At 35.2% G+C, this 25,849-nt stretch overlaps 1 protein-coding gene across 2 annotated transcripts; it reads right to left on the bottom strand.

Annotated features, from left to right (window-relative positions):
* LOC134273673 (uncharacterized) lies at window positions 1-25,030 on the bottom strand. Of its 2 annotated transcripts, none has more exons than XM_062755865.1 (3): window positions 3,935-4,134; window positions 1,239-1,438; window positions 1-342 (listed from the first exon to the last, which is right to left on the bottom strand). In XM_062755865.1, the coding sequence occupies exons 1-3, from the start codon at window positions 4,023-4,025 to the stop codon at window positions 199-201; spliced, it is 435 nt and encodes a 144-aa protein (XP_062611849.1). In that variant the 5' UTR covers window positions 4,026-4,134; the 3' UTR covers window positions 1-198. The 2 variants fall into 2 exon arrangements, with proteins under 2 accessions (XP_062611849.1, XP_062611847.1); XM_062755863.1 differs by lacking the exons at window positions 1-342; window positions 1,239-1,438; window positions 3,935-4,134 and adding exons at window positions 20,615-20,897; window positions 21,872-22,071; window positions 24,813-25,030.
* Window positions 25,031-25,849: the final 819 nt, after the last annotated feature.

Genomic DNA, 25,849 nt, shown 5'->3' on the forward strand with positions numbered 1-25,849 from the left:
CACATTTTAAAAAATGCTTTATTTCAATACAATTAATTAAAAAATGCTGCATTTTTGTTAATTTCGTACATAAACATTACATTTGAGTATGTCTGGAAACAATAAAAAATATCATATAATGAAACAATACAAATACAAAAAGTTCATTTAAATTAACATCTTATAAATGAAACAATAAGAAAACATTGAATATATTGTCTATTTCCAGGCAGCAGGAAGCTCCTTGCTGCCTTGCGCGCTCTGGGCGGTCCCCCGGGCGTTTTTGTCTTTGATGTTTCCGTCTTTATCCAGGATGATCAGTGTGGGAATTCCCTGTACACCGTATTTTTGTGCCAAAGCATTCTGTTTACAATAAAAAGACAAATAGGGTTTAATAAATTATATATAAAGAATATTTTAAATATTACATACCCTGCACTTAAATTCATATCTTATATCATATCGTCCGAGATGACCAAGATCAACCCGAGTGGGCTATTATTTAATTTAGAGCTGATAAGGCATTAATTTTTGAAGTACGTTATTTTCTCTGAATTTCATCATACATAAATATCAACTTAAATATGTAATATTTGAGTTCACATATTAGTCTTTTCCTTTTAAATTTTGTTGACAGTTGTATTTTTACATTTTAACCCTGGTCCGAAATATCTGACGTTTTCCAGGCTTTTTAAAACATGCCGTGAAAACGTTAGAAACGGCGCCATTATATACGAAAACTGGGAAATTTCGCCGTCTTCAACTGGAGTTCATTTTTAATACTTGCGAACCGAACTAAATGCCCAAATCTGAATTTATGAAAAGTGCAATGTCTCTAGTACTCACCGATATCGATGAAAAGAAAATATCACTCCACATTTCGTTACAGGACTTTCAAGATTATAAAATACACGAAATGAAGACAAATCTCGACAGTGTGATCAAATCTTTTTAACGGATTGTATATTTTATATAAATGAACCATAAAAACGATATTGGTAAGTACTTAAGGTAATTGTACTTAATTGTACTATTCATAACTTGTGACTTTGAAATTTACTTCGGTTCGCAAGTATCTAAAATGAACTCGAGAATGCCGCCTTTGGTTGGAGGCGGCCATTTCCCAGTTTTCGTAATGGTGCCTGTTCCTACGTTTTCCTGGCACGTAAAATATCAAAACCGTGAAAAATGCCTGACTATTTTAACCCATGAAACATTTGCATAACCTATATCCTCATATTGATTACATAGATGCTTGCCTTTATATCTCTTTCACTGAAGGCTAGGGCATGCCACGGCATCTCATCATAGTAGCTTTTGAAGCTCTCCTCGTCCCTGTCAGAGCTGACGAAGATGATTTCAATGCTTTGGTCATTGGCCTTTAGATCTTTATAGAACTGGGCCAGAATGGGGGTGAAGCCGCGACAAGGAGGGCACCAGTGGGCGGAGAAATACAGACCTGGAATAAAGCAGTAGTGTATAGAGCCCTGGAATATATTAATTACACGCTATTGTATAGGACCTGGAATATACACCATATCATATAAAGACCTGAAATATACACACTGTATAAAAAGGTGGAAAATACTGTATATAGTAAAGAGACTATGAATTAATACGGTATTATATGAAGATCTGGAAGATAAACAATATTGCATAAAGGCCTGGATTAATATAAACAATATTTTTAAAGTGACCTGGCATAAAAAAGTGTAAAGGGACGTAGAATATACATAATATTGCATAAAGGCCTGGAATTTACCCAATATCGTATAGAGACCTGGAAAATACACCATTTTGTATATAGGCCTGGAGTACACACAATACCATAAACAGGCCTGGAATTAGTACAATACATGTACATATTGTATAGAGACATGGAATTAACACAATATTATATAGAGACTTGAAATAAACACATATTGTATATAAACATATACTGTATATACATGTAATACATGTATGTATTTATATACACATACATATTGTATCAATTCCCTTTGCATGGATGTTTAAACTTTGTATTGATGAAAGATGCTTTACTCACTTTAATATATCACGTGATCTGGCAAATATTGCATGAACCTGTTTTGTTTTTTTTTAATCAAGGACTTTTATATGAAATATTGTATCTCAAGGATTGTGCTAAAACAAAAATTTAATTCATCGCTGATCATAGGTCTATTTATTTTCTGTTGTTAGTGTGTTGTTAGTTCTGACGTAGTGAAAATTTTTTGACTATGGTTTGGGGTTTGGGGTAGACATAGGAATGCTTTCATTGCCTTATGTACCTATACGTACTCTTGCAGATTAATTAAAACTTATCTTTACTCTCATGACCAGCGCATATTTTAAGATTTTTTTAGAACAAATAACTCAAGTAAACCATGATTAAAGGAAACATTAGATCTTGTCATCGATACCTTAAAGAATGCAAGTTTGATCCTGTTCATCTCGCCAAAACATTAAAAAAAATGTTAAATGCCATTACTCTTACAATGCACTGAAGTTAGACAAGCATGACATATTGATAATACCTTATCTTAAGCTAAAATACTTTCATAGGACACTTAGTTGCCATTAGGTCATCTCTCTCTTTCTCTCTCTCAAATGGAGATAAACCCATTCCTACGTATTTCTATAAATATCAATTGAGATCTTTTTCTCCAAACTTCCTGATTATTTATTTATAGCTTTAATAAGAAAATAAGAAAGTCATCAGACAAACAGACAGACAACAGACACAAAATAGGCATAACCAACCTCACTTGATTTGTCAGCTAATGTGACTTTTAAAAACTACGTTATATAATGACTAATATTCCCTACTCGCCGCCGTACTCGGGTCCCTTTATCTGTGTATAGTTGCATACTCTTAGTATAATATGTTTGTAAAAGGGATTAAGTCTGCGGGTATTTGCAAGTCCTTTTCACACGTGGCCTTGAATCAGGTAATCATAATCGCCATTATGTTCAAAACAATCCGACATGACACAGGTTATGGACTTCGGGATCAGAACGCTCACTTTAAAAAAAAATTCTAACAAACGCGGCGTTACTATCCTCCCCACCCCCACCCCCAGAGTTCCGTTACGGGTGGATAAAAACTTCATATTCAATATCTCCCATGGCCGCACTCACATTAACATGACGATGCTTTTATGATTTTTTTTAAAATTAACTTTCATGCATAATCTTTACAAATGACACAATTTCTTTTTCTTCCGTAAGTTTTATTGGGTGAAATCTTTTTAGTTTTATACCATTTTATTCACAGGTTTAATTAAGGTGAATAGGGCAGCAGGCTCAGCCTATTTTAGCTCTCTCACTACAAGTAGGATATGAAACTGGGTCTGCTTGCGTCTGAATTTTAAGGGATGTGCGCTATCAGCGGACTTCCTTGTTATATAAAGAAAATTAAGTATAGACTCGTAACATTTCCTCTCTATAAAAGTTCATCTAATCTTAATCATAAGCATACGTATCGGAGTTGAATAGGTTAAACTACTCCTCCTGCCCCGTGTTAAAGCGATCTATATCGATCTTGTACGTACATCTATAATTGATTTCAGCATCTATGGCAACAGCATAATCATGATAATGAAGATCATTAACAATTGAGTGACCGTTAACTCGTCATAAAATCGGTATTCACCTAATATAAACAAACCTGTTTGTGCTCTACATAAATATTTAACAAACTGACAGTTCATGGTCAGCTTTTATCTCAATTGTGTGCATGCACTCTGACAAATAAGATTATCTCAGGAATAGCCGATTAAGATGCATAACTTACAATTACAAATGAACCGGTCTAAAATGCTGAGAGAGAGAGAGAGAGAGAGAGAGAGAGAGAGAGAGAGAGAGAGAGAGAGAGAGAAAATATTGTGCATTCGCAGCTGGATCTGACACATGCATTTTAAATCAGCTGTTTCCTATATTGTAATTTTCTTACCTACACAAGTTTTCCCACTCACAAGGTCACTAACTTTTACAGGGCCATCTTTACCGAGGACCTCTGTCATTCCACACAGTGCGGCATCCATGATTAATTTTGTAAATGCTCAAACTGACCCGGATAAGCAATTTCCGAGTATATCTACCTTCGCTGTGGAAATTCCCCAGTAACTATTTATGGTTGAATATGCGTTGCTATAAATAAACAGAGAAAAAAGGGGCGTCGAAGGGATTATTTGCCTGTCTGTTTTTTCAGTCATAGGTTAAAATAGAGAATTGACTCTTATTTGAGAGACTCATACCTAATGGATTGCCCATCAATATGATGCATATTATATATAGATAAAAATTCGTCATTCTGTGTAGGAATTTCATATACCAGAAAATTCCTTCAGAAGAGGGTCGATACCAATTAAGTCGATATTTTGTCCAGGCAGAAACATTAAAGGATTTCTTTCTGTATTGATATACAAAGATTTGAAATAGACTATTTACTTCAGTGATCTTAATAGCAATGTATTATATTATTATACATTATATTATTATTATAGCAAAACATTTATATGTATAACCAAATCTGAGGAATTTGCATCAGATATTGACTTTGTTGACCTAAGATAAATATAACTTAAAAAAAAAAAATTATATCAATTTATCGTATAAAATATTGATATATTATCAATGCATACAACATGTACAATGTCTAATATTGTTGTCATGACCTAGTCGGTAAAAATTCTTCCTCTCGCGTCTTAACCTTCTGCTACTAGTATTAAATATTTTTCTTAATTTTGCAGGATAGCTAAATACGATGTAAACTTAATTAATCGGCTCTAATATTGTATAACGCATCCAGTATCTTCACTATTTGCAAGAATTTCAAAGTGTTATATCATTATTATGCTAGATCTATTATCAATAATTAACAAGACAGATTATACAAAATGGCGTAGAAATTTACAAACAGAATTAAATTATATATCCACGAAATGGTTGACGACTTGGAAATCATGTTTCAGCAGCTTTCTTCAAATAATGACGACGCATAGTCCATTTCATAGCGAGAATTACAGGTATTCGTGCGTGTAATTATAATACATTTAAACTATTTTGAAATCTCGTACAACATTTCGAAATATGTATACAAAGTAAAAGTATTCGTGTTTTTGTTTAACCTATATACTTATGATATACTTATAGAAAGACCTTTAAGAAGGAAGACAACAATCTTTTACCTATTCACTGTGATATTAAAAAAAAAAAGTCATGTTCTAAATTCTGAATTATATACAAAATTTAGAAGTTTGAGATAATATTATTATAGTGTACCCCCCAAATCTGTTTACTCAAAATTCATCAAAATTTATATCATAATGTAGATGAAATGTTAATTCATGATTACACATCGCACGTACTTCATGACACTTTTATGTGCGGAATTAAAACCATGCAAATTCTTTCCCGAGAAAGGAAGATATAAAGTTATTTGATATGTATAAGACAAGGAAAATATAGCCTTTTGAATAAGAATTAAGTAGCGTTTGTAGTGCTATCATAACATTTCCTTTTCCAAGAAAGGAGGATGAAAAGTTATTTTATGCAAAGAAAAGGAAAAAATATAAAATTTCATTTAAAGCGCACAGTTTTATGATGAAGAACTATTATTGTCCCCTGCTTTCGCGAAAGCGAGGGGACATTAAATCTCATTCGTCTGTCCGTCTGTCACAAAATCTTTAACCTTGCCCACAACTTTTGATTTAGTGGAGCTATGGCTTTCATATTTCACCTATGTATTCCTTGTGACAAGACCTTTCTTTGGGTACCACCAAATTTGACCTTTTGACCTTGACCTTGGAGTTTGACCCACTGTTACACAAACATTCCAAACTTTTACTTTGGCCATTACTTTTGAATGGTTGGTACTAAGGCTTTCATATTTCAAATATGTATTCTTTGTGGCAAGACCTTTCATTGGATATCAACAACTTTGACCTTTTGACCTTGGCGATTTACGTACGTATGAAAACACTTTAACCTTTACCATAACCTTTGAACGGTGAGGGCTAGGGCTTTCGTACTTCACATATGTAATCCTTGTGAGAAGACCTTTCATTGGATACCAAGAACTTTGACCCTTTGACCTTGGAGTTATAACTACTTTTAAAAAACTTTAACATTGGTCACAACTTTTGAACGGTAGATACTAGGATTTCATATTTCACATATGTGTTCTTTGTGGCAAGACCTTTCATTAAATACCAACAACTTTGACCTTGGAGATAAACGTACGTATGAAAACACTTTAACCTTGACCATAACTTTTGAACAGTAAGGGCTAGGGCTTTTATACTTCACATATGTAATCCTTGTGAGAAGACCTTTCATTGGATACCAAGAACTTTGACCCTATGACCTTGGAGTTTTAACTACTTTTTAAAAACTTTAACATTGGTCACAACTTTTGAACGGTAGATACTAAGACATATTTCACATATGTGTTCTTTGTGGCAAGACCTTTCATTATATACCAACAACTTTGACCTTGACCTTGGAGATTTCTGCACTTATGAAAAAACTTTAACCTTGACCATAACTTTTGAATGATAAGGGCTAGGGCTTTTATACTTCACATATGTAATCCTTGTGAGAAGACCTTTCATTGGATACCAAGAACTTTTACCCTTTGACCTTGACTTTGGAGTTGACCTACTTGTAAAAAGTTAATCTTGGCCATAACAGTAAACTTTTGAACGGTAGATACTAGGACTTTCATATTTCACGTATGTATTACTCGTGACAAGACCTTTCTTATGAAACCAACAACTCAGACCCTTTCACCTTGGAGTTTGACCTACTTTTCAAAAATTTATCCTCGACTATAACTTTTGAACAGGTGGATTTTGTATTTCACAATCGTATTTCTTGTGAGAAAAACCCTACTTTGTGTAATAATATATTTAATTTGCATTTAAGAAAATTTTAATCTTCGTTATGTTGCCATTCGGGGTCATCAGTGTTTCACAAAAAAATCTTGTTCCTTTTATTGAGAAGAGATAGGGCTTTCATATATGACATGTGCATTACCTATGACAAGATAATTCCGAGCATGCTATGATTTCCTACCCCTTGACCTTGACCTTCATGATTGACCTTATTTTTAATAAAATCAACTTCAATGACAATTTCTAAATAAATGACATATGATAGGGTGTTCATATTAGACAAAGAATTGTGGTCCCCCGCTTTCAGTGTCTCTGTGGGTGAGATGTAATTTTTTTTTATGGCATATTGTCTCAAATGTGAACGCCCTATCATACGTCATTTAGAAATTTAAAAATCAATCCTGAAGGTGAAGGTCAATAGGTCAAAATCATAGCATGCTTGGAAACATTTTGATTACATATGTGAAGTATGAAAGCCCTAGCCCTTACCATTCAAAAGTTATGGCCAAGGTTAAAGTTTTTTCATAAGTACGGAAATCTCCAAAGTCAAAGTTGTTGTTGTCCAATAAAAGGTCTTGCCACAAAGAATACATATGAGGGGTGATCAAAAAGTTCGCGAACTAATTGAATAACTTCCATAAAAGAAAACAATATTTGGTTTTAGTGTTGATAATATTTTAGATTAGTCCTCTCCGATTTTAATGCACATCTGCCACCGTTCTGCTCATGCGCGAATCACGTGATATAGGCGGTCATGTGACCCCCCTCCGTAGCGTTCTGTCCCAAAAACTGAAAGATTTTTCTGAGTTTTATAATTCTTTCCATGTAAGTTAATTTTTATAACAAGAACAGTTCATTAGTCAGAAATGGTCAAATCTCGGCAACAGAATGGGTGGATAAGCTTATCCTTTCCAAAAATAAGCATGGCGACCATCATTAGCCCAAATTATGAAATCTTCTGTCTCGGAAGAGACGTTTATTCACGGTGGATAGAGCATGGGTGCCTCCTTTTTATCATATCTACCATGTTTAAAATCTAAAGTAATCGATATCTTAGGTATTACTTATATTATTGTTAAGATATTCAATTATTTTTCAAAGTGCATATTGGAGGTCTTTGATAGCAAATTTCTTAATTAAAAACACGTCTTTTCAAACTTGCTTTCACTGGGCAACATAACAAATATCATTTTTAACCATCTGCCTTCCTTAACTAAAACGATCAATTTAATGATTGATTGAATTTATAAGAAGTCTTGTTTCTTAATAAACTGTGTACAAATTATTACACGCTACTGCAAAGGAATTTCTAAGATATACCATAAATTTTACAGTCGTTCGTTAAACGAGTACGACTCATTCTCTATCCAGAGTTATCTTTCGCTACGCTCACAACACCTCTGTCAACGCTCGTTGTACAAGATTCTTGTACAAATTTTTTACAGCGAAGATTCGAATTTTAAATGATAATTAATTATTGTACATATTGATAAAGATGATAATTCATCATTTATTTAAAATCTATAATCACGCAGAACGACTTTTTTTCAAAGATTTTAGGGAACTATTTTGCGGAGTAAAAATTAAAATCTTAATTAAAAAATCCTTTTAAGGTGTAATAAATGAAAAGAAAAAATGTTTTCCGATAAGAAATATAATTAAACACTATTATTAATACAACTTTTAATCAAAAACAATTTTTCCAAGAATCTTGTATAACAAGCGTTGGCAGAGGAAGCGGGAACGACAACTCTGGAGAATGGAGTACGACTGAGACAACCATTTTTTGTCGCAAGTGATCTACATATTGACGTCATTTTCAAATTGTGACGTCACAAACAAGGAGCAACACTTTATTCGGCATATGCTAATTATGGAGCTTGTGTATGACTATGTGTGTACCAAATTTTTTTTTCTAATCTGAATTGTGGTTTTGTAGATATAGAGATAGTTCTCGAACTTTTTGATCACCCCTCGTATGTGAAATATGAAAGCCCTAGTATCTACCATTCAAAAGTTATGGCCAAAGTAAAAGTTTGGAATTTTTGTGTAAAAGTGGGTCAAACTCCAAGGTTAAGGTCAAAAGGTCAAATTTGGTGGTACCCAAAGAAAGGTCTTTTTTTTCTTTTTTCTTTTTTAATACATTTATTTCCAATAACATATAACGAATTTTCCTCAGAAGCCCTCGGTTAATACCTCACCTGGGGTGCCAGGAGCTCCCTGGATCGGTATATTTTTCAATTTACAAAAGTTTACAATAGAGAAAAACTAATATTTCATTTTCACAAAAAGACATAAATATTTCAGTAAAAAACATTTGGGCATTTAATAAGATAAAAAGGCATTTTGACTTCTATTACAATGTACCAATTTAATTACAACGTATATAGAAAAATAAAGATTATAATTCGTCTGCTAAGTTTTTCAAAATTGATAGTAGTTAGATTTAACACTTTTTGCACTCTTTGCTATTACATAATACTGATACAAAGACGATTTCAAAAAAAAAAATAACATTGCATTTTGATTTACTATTTCGTTTTGCAACCTACGTTTCATTTTATATTTATATATTTTGTATCCCACAATTGATATGACATTATTAAAAATCAATGTTGTGTTATTGAACTCATTATAAAATCCTACAACAATATGTTTCCAGGATAGATTTAGATTTAATATTTGAGATATTTTTTCCCATACTCCTTTTGAGTCCGTACATTCAAAAATTAAGTGTTTCATATATTCTACTTGTCCGCAAGATGTACAATTTTTTGCCACTTCTTTATTCCATTTACTAACATGATAATTACAATTCAGTTGGTTGTGTAAAAGTTTAAAATTGAATTCTGCTATCTGTTTATCAAAAATATTTTATCTTAGCTGTATAGATATCTTTCCATTGACCATTCATTATATTGAATTCTTTTGACCATTTAGCTTTCATTATTGGTTTTTGTTTCTTTTTAGAAAGTAAAATTTTATAATAAAATCCCGATTTTTCAAATTTTGGGTTTATACTTTTCCCTTGAAAATAAAAATACGGGTTTTGTATATTAGTGTTCTTTACATTACAATAATCTATATGTAGTTTTTTAATCGCTTTTTTCATGATAAGATATTCACACAAGTAATTACTCTTTGATTCAATGATCTCTTTTACTTCCGTAACATTTTTCATACCTTCTGTTGTAAACAAATCTTTAACATATAAGATACCACTTCTTGTCCAATTTTTTAAGTATAATGGTTTGTTATTTTGTGTAATGAAACTATTAAACCATAGGTTTTCTGTTATTTTATTTCGTGGTGATGTTAACATTTTACACTCGTTAAAACTACAAAAGATTTCTTTATAAAAATTTGGGAATTTATTTAAAATATTGAAATCAGTCGGATTTTTTATATTGCTGCGTAGCAGATATTCAAAATTTATTCCATAAGATTTTAAAGCGTTATCTAAGAAAATTCTAAGTGAGGAATTTTTATTATATAGTCTTTTGATCCATCCCGCTTTTACGCTTTTAAGTTTGCATTCTATATCAATTAGACCAATACCGCCTTCATTTATGGTCTTATGAGTGAATTTTTTCGCTCTCTCTTATTCCATAAAAAATTGTAAATAATTTTATTTAAATTCTTAATGTAGTCAACATCTGGATTTTCAAGAACTGTGAATGCATATACTAATTTAGATACTATTAGTGAATTAATAACGGTACATTTTCCGAAAAAAGTTAAACTTCTGTTCTGTGAATCTAGTATTTTTTCAAATTCCTTAAGCTTGTTTAGCCAATTTCTTTCATTATTAGATACTTTGTCATGTCCTAAGAAAATTCCCAATGATTTAATAGGTTAATTGTCATTTTAATTCCTTCTACCTCTTCCCATGTGTTTTTAAGTGATCCTAAGAGAATACCCTCTGTTTTTTTTTAAATTTAACTTTGTACCAGACATTTCCCCAAAAGATTTTATTACTTTAATAGATTCTTTTAAGGATTCCTGATTTTTCATTGGCAATGTGCAGTCATCTGCATGTTGTAAACATTTTATTTCACTTGATTGTCCGATTTTGAAACCTTGTATATTTTCAGAAGCATTTATTTTTAACACCAGGATTTCAATAACAAAAAGAAAAAGCAATGCTTAGACGGGAACCCTTGTCGAATGCCTCTTGACATTGTACATTTTCTAGTTAACCAGTTATTATTTCTAACATGAAAATAAGGATTTGTGTATAAAATTATATATCAAATTAAATTCTCTGTAATAGTTGAATCTTTTAAGAGTTTGAAACAAGAAAGTCCATTCAACTGAATCAAATGCCTTTTGAAAATCAGCAAACAATAATATTCCTTTCATTATTTTCTTCGCAATAATTGTATATATCCTGTATTAATCTTGCATTTTCACCGATAAATCTTCCCTTAATATACCCCGTTTGATTATCATTAATGAGTTTGTCCATAATAGTTTGTAGTCTCTTTGCAAATACGAAAGCTAAAATCTTATAATCGCAATTTGTTAAACTAATAGGGCGATAGTTATCGAGATTTATCAAGCTTCCTTTTTTTGTGTATGAGTGATAAAACAGAAGATCTTTGTGAAGAAGATAATTCGCCTTTTTCAAATGATCTCACTAGGCTTTCAAAGAAAGGTCTTGTCAATAGGAATACACATGTGAAATATGAATGTCATAGCTCCTCTAAATCAAAAGTTATGAGCAAGGTTTTTGTGACGGACAGACTGACAGACGAATGAGATTTAATGTCCCCTCGCTTTTGCGAAAGCGGGGGACAATTAGTCTAAAATAAGTTACCTTAGTTAAATGGAATCTCAACTAATTTTTATTTGTCTGAATTATATATATTTTTACTGTAAGTTAAACGTTTTGGGCAAAATGGAAAGGCATTTTGACTTCTATTACAATGTACCAATGTGAATATAAAATAGATTTACAAAGAAAGTTGAATAAATAACCTTGGTTATTAATAGTAATTGATGGAAAGCATGTTTGTTTGCTAGTTAACGTCACTCTCAAGAATTTTTCTCTCATTTGGAGGGCTGAAAATTTATACATATATTCACACTCAGGGCTGTTGAGCAGCGAAGGATCTTTTTCTTGCCAGCCATTTCTGCGACACAGGACCTCTACGTTCTCACCCGAAGGACCGGTCTCAACGTCCCGCAGTGGATTCGAACAAAGGCGATCCCAATGTAATTCTGTAAATGACGAAAGACAAGATTACATAGGTCTACCCCTCTATAAACTATAAAATCAACAAGGCCTACAACTTCCCGCCATATCTGTATCTGTGTGTCTTGTAGGTTCCTCCGTTATTGCGGAGCACAGTGCAGCATTGCACGTAAATAGTGTGGGAATAGTGGTGTTTTGGCAATAATCTGTGTCTCTCTTACTGTCCCTGAATTCTCAATGACTTCTCCGTATGTAGTTCAAACAGTAGATTCTGGAAGATGGCTTCCAAGTGACCTAAAAAGTGTTTACTTGTACAGCAACCCTTTACATCTGGATGTGATTGATTGTATGTTATTTAACGTCCCTCTCGAGAATTTTTCACTCATATGGAGACGACACCACTTACCGGTGGAAAGCTGCAAATTTTGTCCTATACCCGGCACTCAGGGCCATTGAACAGGGAGGGGTCTTTTTTCGTGCCAGCACCTACTGCGACACGGGACCTCGGTTAATATGGTCTCATCCCAAGGACCGGTCTCCACGTCCCACAGTGGGATTCGACGACGTAAGGATCAACTCCTTACTTCGCGACTCTTGAGCAGACGCTCTAACCACTGCGCCATGCGGGCGACTATCTGGATGTGAGCCGTCAGATATATTTATTGTTAGTAATAGTCTATTTTCGTTGTTAAAGATATGGTTCGAAGTCTATTTTCGTTGTTAAAGATATGGTTCGAAGTCACTACCACAGTCAAGTTTTCCAGAGTTTGCCTTAGAGCAGAAAGGTGTTTGTGGTGTAGAGCATTTCTGTATAGTATGAAGTGTATAATCTGTTTTCTGTCCGTGATTTGCAAATAGGGCATATGTCAGACAATTGGTGCTGGTTGCATTTTTTCCTATTAGCTTGCAGTGCATATGCCCCTGTTAGGATGAGAGCCTCGATGGAGGCTTTTAGTACTGCACGAGGATCACTACCGGCGCTGTCCCAGATGATGTGTGGATTTTTGGTTTGTGTATTCTGGATGTGGAGAAATCTTAATGATGAATTGTCTTCTTTCTGCCTTAAATTTCCCAGTCCGCACGCCAGAAGGAATCAAATGCTGTTTCCACAATGTTCTTTTGTACAGCACTTTGGCATAAGGTGAATAAGGAACAACATGAACTGTAAATAAGTCCTTTGTGCAATCAGACGCTTCTTCACCAGACATCAGGGTGATCATCATCTACAACTGGCGGTGAGCAAAGAAATGGCAGCGAAGGCTTCACTTATTTAAGTTCCAAACCAGCACTCCCACACACCTGGGGATATCCTTCGACCAATATTTTGATGGAACTTTGATCGAGAGGAGAAGGAAAATAACGCGGATAAACAGCCCAATACCTCCATTGCATCTAGAAAACTAGCAGAGAAAAGGAAGAGAGGTAGAAGAGAACAAACAAAACTGGAGGCACGTACTGCTGGAAGAGGAATGCAATTCTAATCCAAGGAATAAGGTTGTGAAGTTTGATGAAGAAGATAGTGCCGAGCTTCGTTTCATGACAAAATATTACCCCTAAAAAGAAAATCTTAATTACATGCAATTTTACACCAGAAAATTTGGAAATTTGACATTGCCATTTCTTGATCCATAAATTTGTTGATTAACGATGGAAACCGTTTTTTTAGGGGGGGGGGGGTATTATTTTTGTAAATAAGTATATATCAAATTATATTTTTGTACATATATGTTTTTGTTAATCGCAGTATTTATTGAAGTTTTATAAAAATAACGATATAGTTTATCTTTGTTTATATTATTTAATGCGTCTTCTGATAAAATTCAAAAATATTCATTTTGCTGTATTGAAAAAATTAAGAATAATATCACAACTTTGCTCGGTTTATACAAGGTATGAACCTTATGGCAGTATAACAGTGAGTTTTAATAACTTGTATGCCCTCCGTTTGTATCAATTGTAGCCTGTACACGTCGTGTCATAGATTGATTGATTGTATGTTGTTTAACGTCCCGCTCGAGAATTTTTCACTCAGATGGACACGTCAGCGTATGCCGGTGAAGGCTTCAAATTTAGACCTATACTCGGCACTCAGGGCCTTTGAGCAGTGAGGGTTCTTTATCTATCGTGCCAACGTCTACCGCGACACGGGGCCTACGTTTCTAAGGTCATATCCGAAAGACCCGTGACTTTAACATCTAATACCGAGCGTTTAGCGAAGGAACAGTCGCTACCAATGTTTACGTTTCGGCGCCGCAAACGAGAATCGAACCCGGGCCTCCCGATCACGAAGCGAATGCTCTACCACTAGGCCACCGTGACCGGTTTCATAGAGATAATAAGTTTGTTGATGGTAAGCTGAGGGATATTATTCCATTCCTGCAACAAGGCCTGCTCTAGATCCTGGATGGTGGTTGGTGGATTGGGGCGGCGTCTAACACGTTTATCTAGCTCATCTAATAGGTGTTCTATCGGATTAAGGTCTTGTGAGAACGCTGCCCATGGAAGAGCACCTACATTGTTCGTCTGAAGAAAATCGGAGCAAATTCTTGCGACATGTGGCCTTGCGTTGTCCTGTTGCAGATTTAAACTGTGTTGATGGACAAATGGAACAACAACCAAAGGATCAAGGTTACTGCATTCATATTGCCACTGTTTCACCTTCCGTAAGCAATACCTCCCCACACCATAACGTTGCCTCCACCAAAGCGATCTCTTTCAAACACACAACAGTCTGCAAAACGCTCATTCTTCCGGCGATACACACGTGGAAGATCATCAGCTCTATACAAGTTGAATTCAGGAACTCATCTGTGAAGAGAAATTGATGCCATATACGCCAATTTCCTTGTCCAGCAATTTTAGAAGCAGTTTCTGCAGCAGTTCTGAATCGATTACGCAGGTGCTGAAGGCTGATCTGGTTGTCCCGCCTGGGTGTGGAAACCCACGGACGGCCAGTTTTTTGTCTGTCATCCGTGCTTCCTCTCTGGTGGAGACACGTTTAACCGCTGCACAGTCAGAACAGTATCCATGATCAAAAGTCCATTAGACAATACAAAATAGGAGCAAAGCTAACACGAACCTTCAAAATATCGGAGATGGGATGAGTTGCCATAGAGGAGTAAGCATCCCCTGCCGACCGGTCACACCCGCGGGTGCTCCTAGTCATGATCGGGAAATAACGGAAAATAAATGTAAACATTTCCTAAACTTTGGAAGGAGTGTAGTATATTTCACTTGTTGCGTTCCAAAAAATTAAAGGTGTTCGGATTAATACAGCTTTATCGAGAGACAATATTGGCTATCGGTTGTCAATTGTTAGTCAAGAATGAAAAGTATCTATTTGTCACTTTCAATTCTTTTATTCTTCTGGCTATTAAAATCATGGCAATTTTAATTACTTAGTGTATCTACTCAGTGACTATATGCTTGACCTTTTCCCACCTGAATCAGGTATTGCATGAGTTTTCAGTATTTTTGCATGTTTATTGTCATAATAAAGTGCTGGAAATCTTACAAGTTGATTGGTTGATTGTATGTTGTTTAACGTCCCTCTCGAAAATTTTTCACTCATATGGAGACGCCATCACTTGCCAGTGGAGAGCTGCAAATTTTGTCCTATGCTCGGCACTTAGGGCCATTGAGCAGGGAGGGGTCTTTTCCGTGCCAGCACCTACTGCGACATGGGACCTCATCCGAAGGACCGATCTCCACATCCCACGGTGCGATGCGAACTCGCGACGTACGGATTACTCCTTACTTCGCTACTCTATAGCAGACGCTCTAACCACTGCACCAAGCGGGCGACTTTATTTCAGGAAAGTTTACTTTGTCCAAAACAATGATATTTCGGAACGAACCTGAGTAAAAATGAAAAATATTTTAGAGTGGAAATCCACTCGTACAGCTTTGGTCGGAGGGTCTTTCATAATCTCGCCGGCATTTGGGAGGTTATACTTCTGTAATAAGAATCTAATGTGTACAAACCAGCTCTGACTGCTTTCATATTTAATTGAGAGTTGTCTGTTGGAAATTTCAGCTTAATTGAGTCCGGATTGGATTGATTGTATGTTGTTTAACGTCACTCTGGAGAATTTTTTACTCATATGGAGACGCCACCATTTGCCGGTGGAGAGCTGCAAATTTTTGTCCTATACTCGGCATTGAGGGCCATTGAGCAGGGAGGTATCTTTTTCGTGCCAGCACCTACTGCGAAATGGGACCTCGGTTCTTATGGTCTCATCCAAATGACCGCTCTTCATGTCCACCAGTGGGATTCGTACCCACGACGTAAGGATCAACTCCTTACTCGGCGACTCTAGAGCAGACGTTCTAACCACTGTTCCAAAGTGGAGGCAATGTTATAAGCATGGCTTTAATTAGTATATATATGATGCGATTTTTCCACACCTTTTGGTGAAGGGGAAGAACCACAAAAATTAATGCAATCTTTAAAAATCTTCTTTTCTCCTGGAAATTATGCAGCAAAATTGTTGGCATGATTGTTATAAGCATTGACCCCTTTTCCAAAATTGTGAAATTCATGGCATGGGTCACGGTTTCTGGAGTTAGGGTGGGGTTCTTACGATTATATAGTTAAAATATATCAATTTGAAAATCTTATCCTCTGCTCCTGGGTAATATGAAAACAAACTTAATGCAAAGCTATGATGTGGAAGGTTGCCTCTACCAAAACTGTGAATTCCATGGCCTCTGGGTAAGGGGTTCTGTATAAGGGCGGGGCTCTATTGATTATGTAGTGAAAATGCATTAATTCTTTGAAAATCTTCTCCTCTCTGTCTTGGTATTTCTTGGTATTAAGCCGATGAACTATGTACTTCTTCATGATGAGGAAGGTTGCCTCTTTCAAAATTGTGATTTTCACGTCCCATGGTTCAGGAGTTCCGGTCATAGGAATAATTACACAGTGAAAATACATTAATTCTTTGAAAATCTTCTCCTCTGCTCCTGTGTATTAAACCAATGAACTTTGTACATACACTGTAGTTATGATGGGGAAGGTTGCCTCTTCCAAAATTGTGATTTTTGTGGCCTTTTGGGTCAGGGGCTCCAATATTAGGGCGGGTCTCCATTGATTATACATTGGAAATGCTTATTTTCGTTGATCCTCTGCTCTTTCTCCTGGTATAAAGTAATCAAAGTAAGGATGTCAAGTGTATAGTTCTGATGAGCAATGGTGCCTCTTTCAAAAAAAAGCTTCAAGAAAATGTTTTACTGATATCAAAAATTCGAATTCTTGATATCAAAAAATGATTTTCCGACATCAGAAATTCGAATTTTTGATATCAAAAAACCTTGTTTATTTTCTGATATCAGAAGTTAGAATTTTTGATATCAGAAAATGTTTTTTTTATGATATCAAAAAATCGAATTAGTCTGATATCACAAAATGATTTTTTGATATCAGAAAATAACCTTTAAAATATTGACCAGTGACGCCCCATCCGGACCTGCCTATTACTTCCATTACTGTCTTCTTTCCTGCACTTGTTGATTTCTAGCTTTCTCCACTAGCACCTTCGACTGAGTCTTTGTCTTGTCTGAAGCGTTTCCATGTGAAACACGGAAGATCTTCCATTGGAGGCGCGAATACGGCGAATTTATCAACATTCATAAGTCAGTTCTTCCATTAATGCCCCTTTTCACAGGTTAATGTGCTAGTTTTACTCTTCTGTTGGAAACCTTTCATGCACATAGGCTGCATTAATGTCCTGGTGAACAGCGCAACTTTTCATTAAACACGACGTTTACCATTATTACGAAAAACAAAATGCAATTTTGCTATTGCTATATATTGCTATCTGTTTTCGTACGTCGTCGTGCGTCATGTGTAAACATTTAAGCATTTTCAGCTTCTTCTCTGAAACCACTCAACCAATATCAACCAATTTTGGCATAAAGCATGTATAGGTGAAGGGGAGTAAAAATTGTGAATTTCATGGCCCCTGCCCTTTGGAGCCTGAGGGGTGGGGCAAAAACCACCAAAATTAATGCGATCTTATTCCTGGACATCAAGCAGTCAAACTGTTGGCATGTGTGTAATCAGTATTGAGTCCTCTTCCAAAATTGTGAAATTCGTGTCCCTAGGGTCCGGGGTTCTAGTTCTAGGGCGGGGCTAAATAGATTATGCAGTGAAAATGCATTATTTCTTTGAAAATCTTCTTCTTTGCTCCTGAGTATTTAATAAACTAACCAAGTACATAATTATGATGAGCAAGAATGTCTCTTCTTAAATTGCGAATTTCATGGCCCCAGGATTGGGGGTTCTGGTGTTTGGGCGGGGCTCTATTGATCATATAATGAAAATGCATAAATTCTTGGAAAATCTTCTCTGCTTCTGGTTATTGAATAAACTAATCAAGTACATAGTAACATGTATGTTGAATAAGGCTGCTTCTTCCAAAATTGATTGTGAATTTCATGGTCCCAGGGTCAGGCATTCTGCTGTTAGGGCGGGGCTCTATTGATCATACAGTAAAAATGCATACTTCTCCTCTGCTCCTGGGTATTAAACCAATTAACTATGTGCATAGTTATGATGAAGAAGTGTGCCTCTTCCATATTTGTAAATTTTAGGGCCCCTGGGCCAGCTACTAGGGGTTCTGGTGTTGGGATGGGGCTCTATTGATTATATGATGAAAATGCATGGAATCTTTGAAAATCTTTTCCTTTGGTCCTCGGTATAATGCAAATGATCTAAGTACATATTTATGATGAAGAAAGATGCCTCTTCCAAAATGGTTAATTTCAGGACAGGACCCCTGGGTCAGAGGTAGTGGGGGCATAGTCTGATAATAAATGAATGCTTTGAAATCTGCTCTTTTGTATTAATCAACCATTTATGATGGAATAAAATAAATTTATGATAAAATTTCCAAATTTTTAAAATATATGGTCCTAGGGTCAGTGGTTCCTGTAGGATGGGGTACGCAGTTGGTTATATAGAATTTGGTTCGTTTTTTAAACCAGAGGCCATGAAATTCACAATTTTTATAGAGGCACTATTGCTTATAATTACTATACACTTAGCATGCTTACTATGGCTTCTCAATACCCAGAGATAGATCAGGGTAACAAAGAGAAGATACATGTTGGAAAGTTGTTAACATGATACTCAGGTGACCTATAAGGCCCATGGGCCTTTTGTTCTTAACGCATGCAGATATTGAGCTGATTTTTGTTATATGAGTGTATCTTGATTAGTTGCAGATAAGGTTTGTATTTCCTGTCGCCTCATAGACTTTTGACGGAATTATGGAATTTTTAATTTTCATAATTGGGATTAGGATCGGGTTTGTGGTGCATCAATTAATGTTCCAAACGAGCTTGTATCCTAAAGAGAAAAGGGGATCCCGTTAGGGGACATGTATTGCTTATGCAATACTCTCCAAATGCTTGTTTATTTATAAAAACAAAGAGAAATACTTATAATACTTAAAACTAGCTTTATCTAACCAATTATTTGCAATAAAGAAACACATATTGATTATATTTGAACACTTTAATTCTAACCTGACATAAGTAACTGTAATATGATGTACTGTTTGTTTTACGTCCCATTCGAGAAACTTTCACTCATATAGAGACACCACCACATGCTGGTATTTATAATGCTATAGCAGTCACTTAAAATCGGGCTGCCTGATTACCTTTCATCTTGTTTTTCCTCGACGAGTTATCGATCGTTGTGTCTCACTGATGTAGATAATGAAGACATACTAGAATTACGGTAACCTATGGCTTTTTCCCCGGATTAAAGTTATAAGAGCCTTGTACAGCTTGGTTGTAATTTGTTTATTCTATTTCTAGCAAAATGCTATCAACTCTTTTGCGTTATGTCTGACTCTTCCTGTACTGTTACTTCCTTCTCGAGCAAAGTTCAACAGACGATGTAATAGCTATCGATCTTTGGTAAATATAGAACAACACTAACAACAGTTCCATGACGATTTTGAAGCGTGTTCGAAAGGTTTTAATTTTTTTAGTTTTAGTGTGCCGTCGATTATAGAAAAGAAATGTATACAGTCTTAAATAATTATGACCCATCTGTGTTTTAGATAAATCACTATATTAGAGAATAAAGTCACAATTTTATAAGCTCTTCTTTGCAAAACGTTTGAGGTTGTTGAGTAGCAAACGAGCTCTATATTCAATTTTCTTCACTATTTCAATATAAACATGGATCAGTACTCAGTAGAGCATAAATATACATTAATGTGTCAACATGCATATGATAAGAACTGATTAGTCGGATTGATTGATTGTATATTGTTTAATGTCCCTCTCGAAAATTCGAGAATTTTTCACTCATATGGTGACGCCACCAATACTGCCGGTGCAGAGCTGCAAATGTTGTTCTATACTCGGCACTGAGGGCCATTGAGCAGGGAGGAATCTACTGCGACACGGGCCCGATCTTCACGTCCCACGGTGGGATTCAAACCCGCGACGTAAGGATCAACTCCTGGAGCGGACTCTCGGAACTGTTGCTTGTACTGTTGTATAAATGAAATGGCCCATGACAATACATATCCAATACTTTATTTCAAAAACTATAACAAATATAAATATACTTATGTTTTTGTCCTTTTCTATCGGCATGGCGAATTTTGATTTATCTTTCCTCAAAAGCTTTTTTTTATTATAAAATTTTCACTTTACGCCTTTTTCCATTTTTCTGGAAGTGTAGAACCGGACGATGATTGGACGGTTCCTCTTCCTTCTTTGTCTAAAATGTTTCCTTGGCTATCCATAATCACCAAGTACGGAATCCCACTCACACCATATTTCTTTGCTAAATTTTCCTGAAAAATTCATATCAGAGAACGATTGAACATCTAGTACATGTATATAAACTTAAACATTGTTGTTGCCTCCATTCCGACAGCGGAAGAATATTTCCAAAAAATAAAGCGGGCGACTTTTTTCTCACAATGCAAATACAAACAAGATTTAAGATTAAATGATATTTGTATCATATTATTTTACGACCTATCCTTCAATAGATTTATCTAAAAATGTATTTGTCATTTTAAATTGAGAAAGTGAATTGATATTTGAAGTAATAACAGAGGGCCTTTGAGTCATAATGCTAATGTTTTTCATTCAAGTATAATTCTGAAAGGATGTTCCTTTGTGACACATTAGTACCCAGTAGTACCTGAAAGTATTGTTCCGTGGAGCTATACTTATTTGTGCTGTGCCTATATGGCAATGATGTGTGTTTTGTATAACATACGGAAAGGATGAATTGTCTATACATGGAAATGTTGTTTTCCATTAATTCAGTTAAACTTCTTGTAAGAATCTTTGCTTCACTACTCACTAGAAACTACATCACTACCGTGTCATATCAACACATTTTCAAAATTTATGCAAATTAAGGTCAGACGACACGTTCCTCAAAAATATATAATTTTTCCTAAGAATTTGTCATTGAAGTCTAAGTACTTAAACAAGTTTCCTCGCAAAAATTAGGGTACCTTACCAGGCATTTGAACAAGATACCACAGGGTGATGTTTCTTATATAACCCATATAGGTAATTTTCTGCGTAACTATATCACGATTTTTGTTGTACTTATATTTAAAAACATTTCGAAAACAATGTAGAAATCAGAAGACAATGACAAATATGAATAAGTTTTGATATAATGCCAAGAGATAAAAAAAACATATAATTGAGGAACATGTCGTCTGACCTTAATTCAAACTTGCCAAAATGCGATCAAAAACTAAATGAATTATTTTATGAGTACTATTTTGTCAAATTTACTCACTCTTGCATCTTGGTCATCAAAAGAAATAGCAAGCCAAGGCATTTCTCCATAGTAACCATCAAAACTGTCCTTGTCTCGGTCGTGGCTGACAAAAATGACTTCTAGAGGCTGGTTATTTTCCTTCATACTTTTGTAGAACTCTGCCAGTTTGGGAGTGAATCCTCGACATGGCGGACACCAATGTGCCGAAAAATATAAACCTGTCGAGTAAGTCATGCCAAACACTGATTTTGATGGAAGGCAGATTTCAAATAAATTATACGAGCTGATACCATAAGAATTAGACACGTATTTTAATATATAAATATTGCATGTAGTTGAGTGTAACATTGAAAATTTTCTCCCCATTGTCAACCGAGGCGCAGCCGAGGTTGACAATGGTTTTCTTGGGGTGAAACTTTTCAATGTTACACTCAACTACTACATGCAATATTTATTATATCTATGGCACGCCAAATTCACAAAAATGAGATAATCATAGTTTCACAATCGATAAACTAGGTTTATCGGTTGTAAATATAGTTTACGGACTGTTAACTATAGTTAACAACGTTAATCTATATTTCACATCTGTAAACCATAGTTAACGCGATAATTTATGTTTCACAACCGTAAACTATACTTAACACCGAAAACAATCATTTGCGATTGCAAAACATAGATTATCTGATAAATACAGTTTCGCGATTTGTAAACTATAGTTTACAAACCGTTAACTATAGTTAACGATCTGATTAATATAGTTTCACGATTTGTGAAACTATGATTAACAACTCTTAACTATAGTTTACGATTGTAAACTATAGTTTACAAACGTGAATCTAAGTTTATCAACAAAATCTATTGTTAACGCTTTATTCAGACAGATAAACTTAGATTAGCATTCGTAAACTATAGTTAAGGACCGTTAAATATAGTTTTACAGATGAAAACTATACTTAACGAATCGTTAACTATAGTTTACGGTTTGTAAACTATAGTTTACGGTTTGTAAACTATAGTTTACAGTCGATAAACCTAGTTTATCAATTGTGAAACTAGGTTTATCTCATTTTTGTGAATTTGGCGTGCCATATATATCATACTGAATGTTTTATACATATACATATAACAGTGAACCGTGCGCGCATAAATTCTGCGCAGTCGGTATTTTTTGGAATATCACCCGTCGTCAAGCAATGTTGACTGTTGCTTCAGGAGGGCGTGGCTTCATTATTCAGCGGGTAACAGTGTTTTTTAACAAATGTTTCTCGATGAATCAGATTCAAGTAATTTACATGAAAGTATGATATAAGAATGTGATAGTGAGAAAAGAATTCGGGTCAGATCAGTAGGCCCGTTGTACCGGCCGTCGAACAGCCCTATATAGCGTGGATCTAGCAAGAAAAAAAATTACATTTTTTATTCTTTCAATTCCCTTATCCCTCTTCCCCATAAAATCACAAACCAACGCATATACATACATTTTTTGTAACAATTTAATATAGTCCAACAAAGGACTCGCAGAGTAAGGAGTTGATCCTTACGTCGCAGGTTCGAATCCCACTGTGGGAGGTGGAGATCGGACCTTCGGATGAGACCGTTAAAACCGAGGTCCCAGGTGTCAGCACGGGACCTCGGTTCATATGAACTCATCCGAAGGACCGCTCTCCACGTCCTACAGTGGGATTTGAGCCCGTGACGTTAATATCAACTCCTTACTCCGCTTCTCTGGGGCAGTTGCTCTTACCACTGCGCCACTAAGGCGACGTTCAAACCAGTAAACGATTTCTTTTGAAGGAACGACTTCAATAAAATTGCCAAAACTGACAACATGCCGTATATAAAGTACCTATGTCAAACACAGTTAAAAGGTTTGGTAATACTATGTGCATCACTTCAATTTTCTTGGAAACAAGATGTGTTTGTGAAACACTATGCGCCCGGCAGCAACAAAGTTCGAAAAAAGCTATTTTTAGCATATAGGTCACAGTCAAGGTCCCCTTGGTGTAAAAGAGCTTAATTAGTGGAGTATGCATACTAAATATGAAGTCTCTATCTTTCATGGTTCAAAAGTTATGGCGAAGGTTAAAGTTTGGGGACAAACAAACAGACAGACAGACAGACAGGACAAAAACAATATACGCCTCGGATCTATTGGAAAAAAATACTAGGCTTGTAAGCATTGCAACCTAAAGAAATGCATGTTAAATTTATATAGTGTTTATTTTGTTCAGTCCCCTGTGTCTTTCTAAATTCTCAATGTTGGTCTACAATGTATCAGCTGACAGGATCCCTCGCCTGTTAAAGTGTTTGAATTTATTTCCGTACATGTTTAAAGCTTGTTTTAAGTACAGATCACTTTAGTAGTCATGTTTTACGGAAATAGTTAAAATCACAATGTGAAACTATCACACGGCTAAAATATATTTAAAATTAACGTTTTATCGGAAATTTGAACTGTTTTGGACTATGCAAATTTTGTCTTTGCTATCATGAAAATCTTAAAGAAAAAACAAATTAACATTCATATGGATGATTAAATACCTAATAAAGTAATGAAATAAATGAGTTTCGTGATTAATCGCTGTGTTATTGTTTGGCTTTAAATTTGAACAATGTCATATCTCACGTACATGGTAACATGAACACATTCAAACCTTTGAAGTCTTAAAACAAACTGATTTCATTATGCACTAATATAAAGTTTTTTCTTTTCTCTTTTTATTAAAGCTCGAAACATGCAATCTTCACCCTGATTTATTGTCATTTTTAAATCATAAAGGAAAAGCAGATCTCAAAATAATTTCCACTTACACTTACTTTTTTCATATATTTTTTTTTGTTACGACGAATTGTTCACTACTGGCAATAAATTTATCTTTCTGTGTTTGTGATGGTCAGGATACGAATTCACCTGACACTCCAATAAAGTTCGTGAGATAAAAAACACATACCTTACCTACACAGGTATCGTCTTTAATGACATCGCTGATTTTGACCGGTCCGTTCTTCCCCTGGACCTCCGTGACCCCACAAAGAGCAGCCTCCATCACCAGAGTGTTATTTACGAACGAGGAGGATAGATTAATTAAGTGTCCTTGTCTGCTAGATTATATTCCAATCGATATAGCCACGTCAAGGGGCGCACAAAGGATCCCGATGCGTAATATACACCTTGTAATTACTGGTCTAATTCATCGCTTAACTTATATAGTGAAGTATTGGAAATATGCCTAATTAATACAGTACTGTATTTAAAAAATATATCAGTCAGTTTGAGGCCTATAAGGGGCCATATACATGTCTGATATTTTATTTATACCCCACCATGAAAATGGTCGGAACATAGAGTTTGTCATGTCCGTCTTCCGTCCTTCCGTCTGTTCTTCCTTCCCGATTTGCTTTTAGCTCAATTTGAAATAAACTACTGTTGATGATTTTATGCCCCCTTAATCGAAGATCCGGGGGTATATAGTTTTTGTCGTGTCCGTCCGTCTTTCTAGCTGTCTATCTGTATGTCTGCTTGTTCGCAAAAACTTTAACCATAACCATAACTTTTGATATAGTAGAGCTATGACTTTCATATTTCACATGTCCATTTGTTGTGACAAAACCACCAAATTCGACCTTTTGACACCTTGACCTTGGAGTTTGACCCACTTTTACACAAAAATTCCAAACTTTTACTTCGGCCATAACTTTTGAACGGTAGATACCAGGACTTTTATACTTATATGTGTATTCTTTGTGGCAAGACCTTTCATTGCATACCAACAACCTTGACCTTTTGACCTTGACAATGGAGATTTCCGTACTTATTCAAACATTTTAACCTTGATCATAACTTTTGAACGGTAAGGGCTAGGACTTTCATACTTCTATATGCAATCCTTGTGAGAAGTCCCTTCATTGGATTCCAAAAACTTTGACCTTGACCTTGGAGTTTGACCTCTTTAAAAAACAAATCTTGACCATAACTTTTAAAGAGTAATGGGC

This window comes from Saccostrea cucullata, unplaced genomic scaffold (assembly GCF_032062105.1).
Source record: "Saccostrea cucullata isolate Sc308-1 unplaced genomic scaffold, CSIRO_AGI_Scuc_v1 ctg150, whole genome shotgun sequence".
Taxonomy (NCBI): Eukaryota; Metazoa; Mollusca; class Bivalvia; order Ostreida; family Ostreidae; genus Saccostrea; species Saccostrea cuccullata.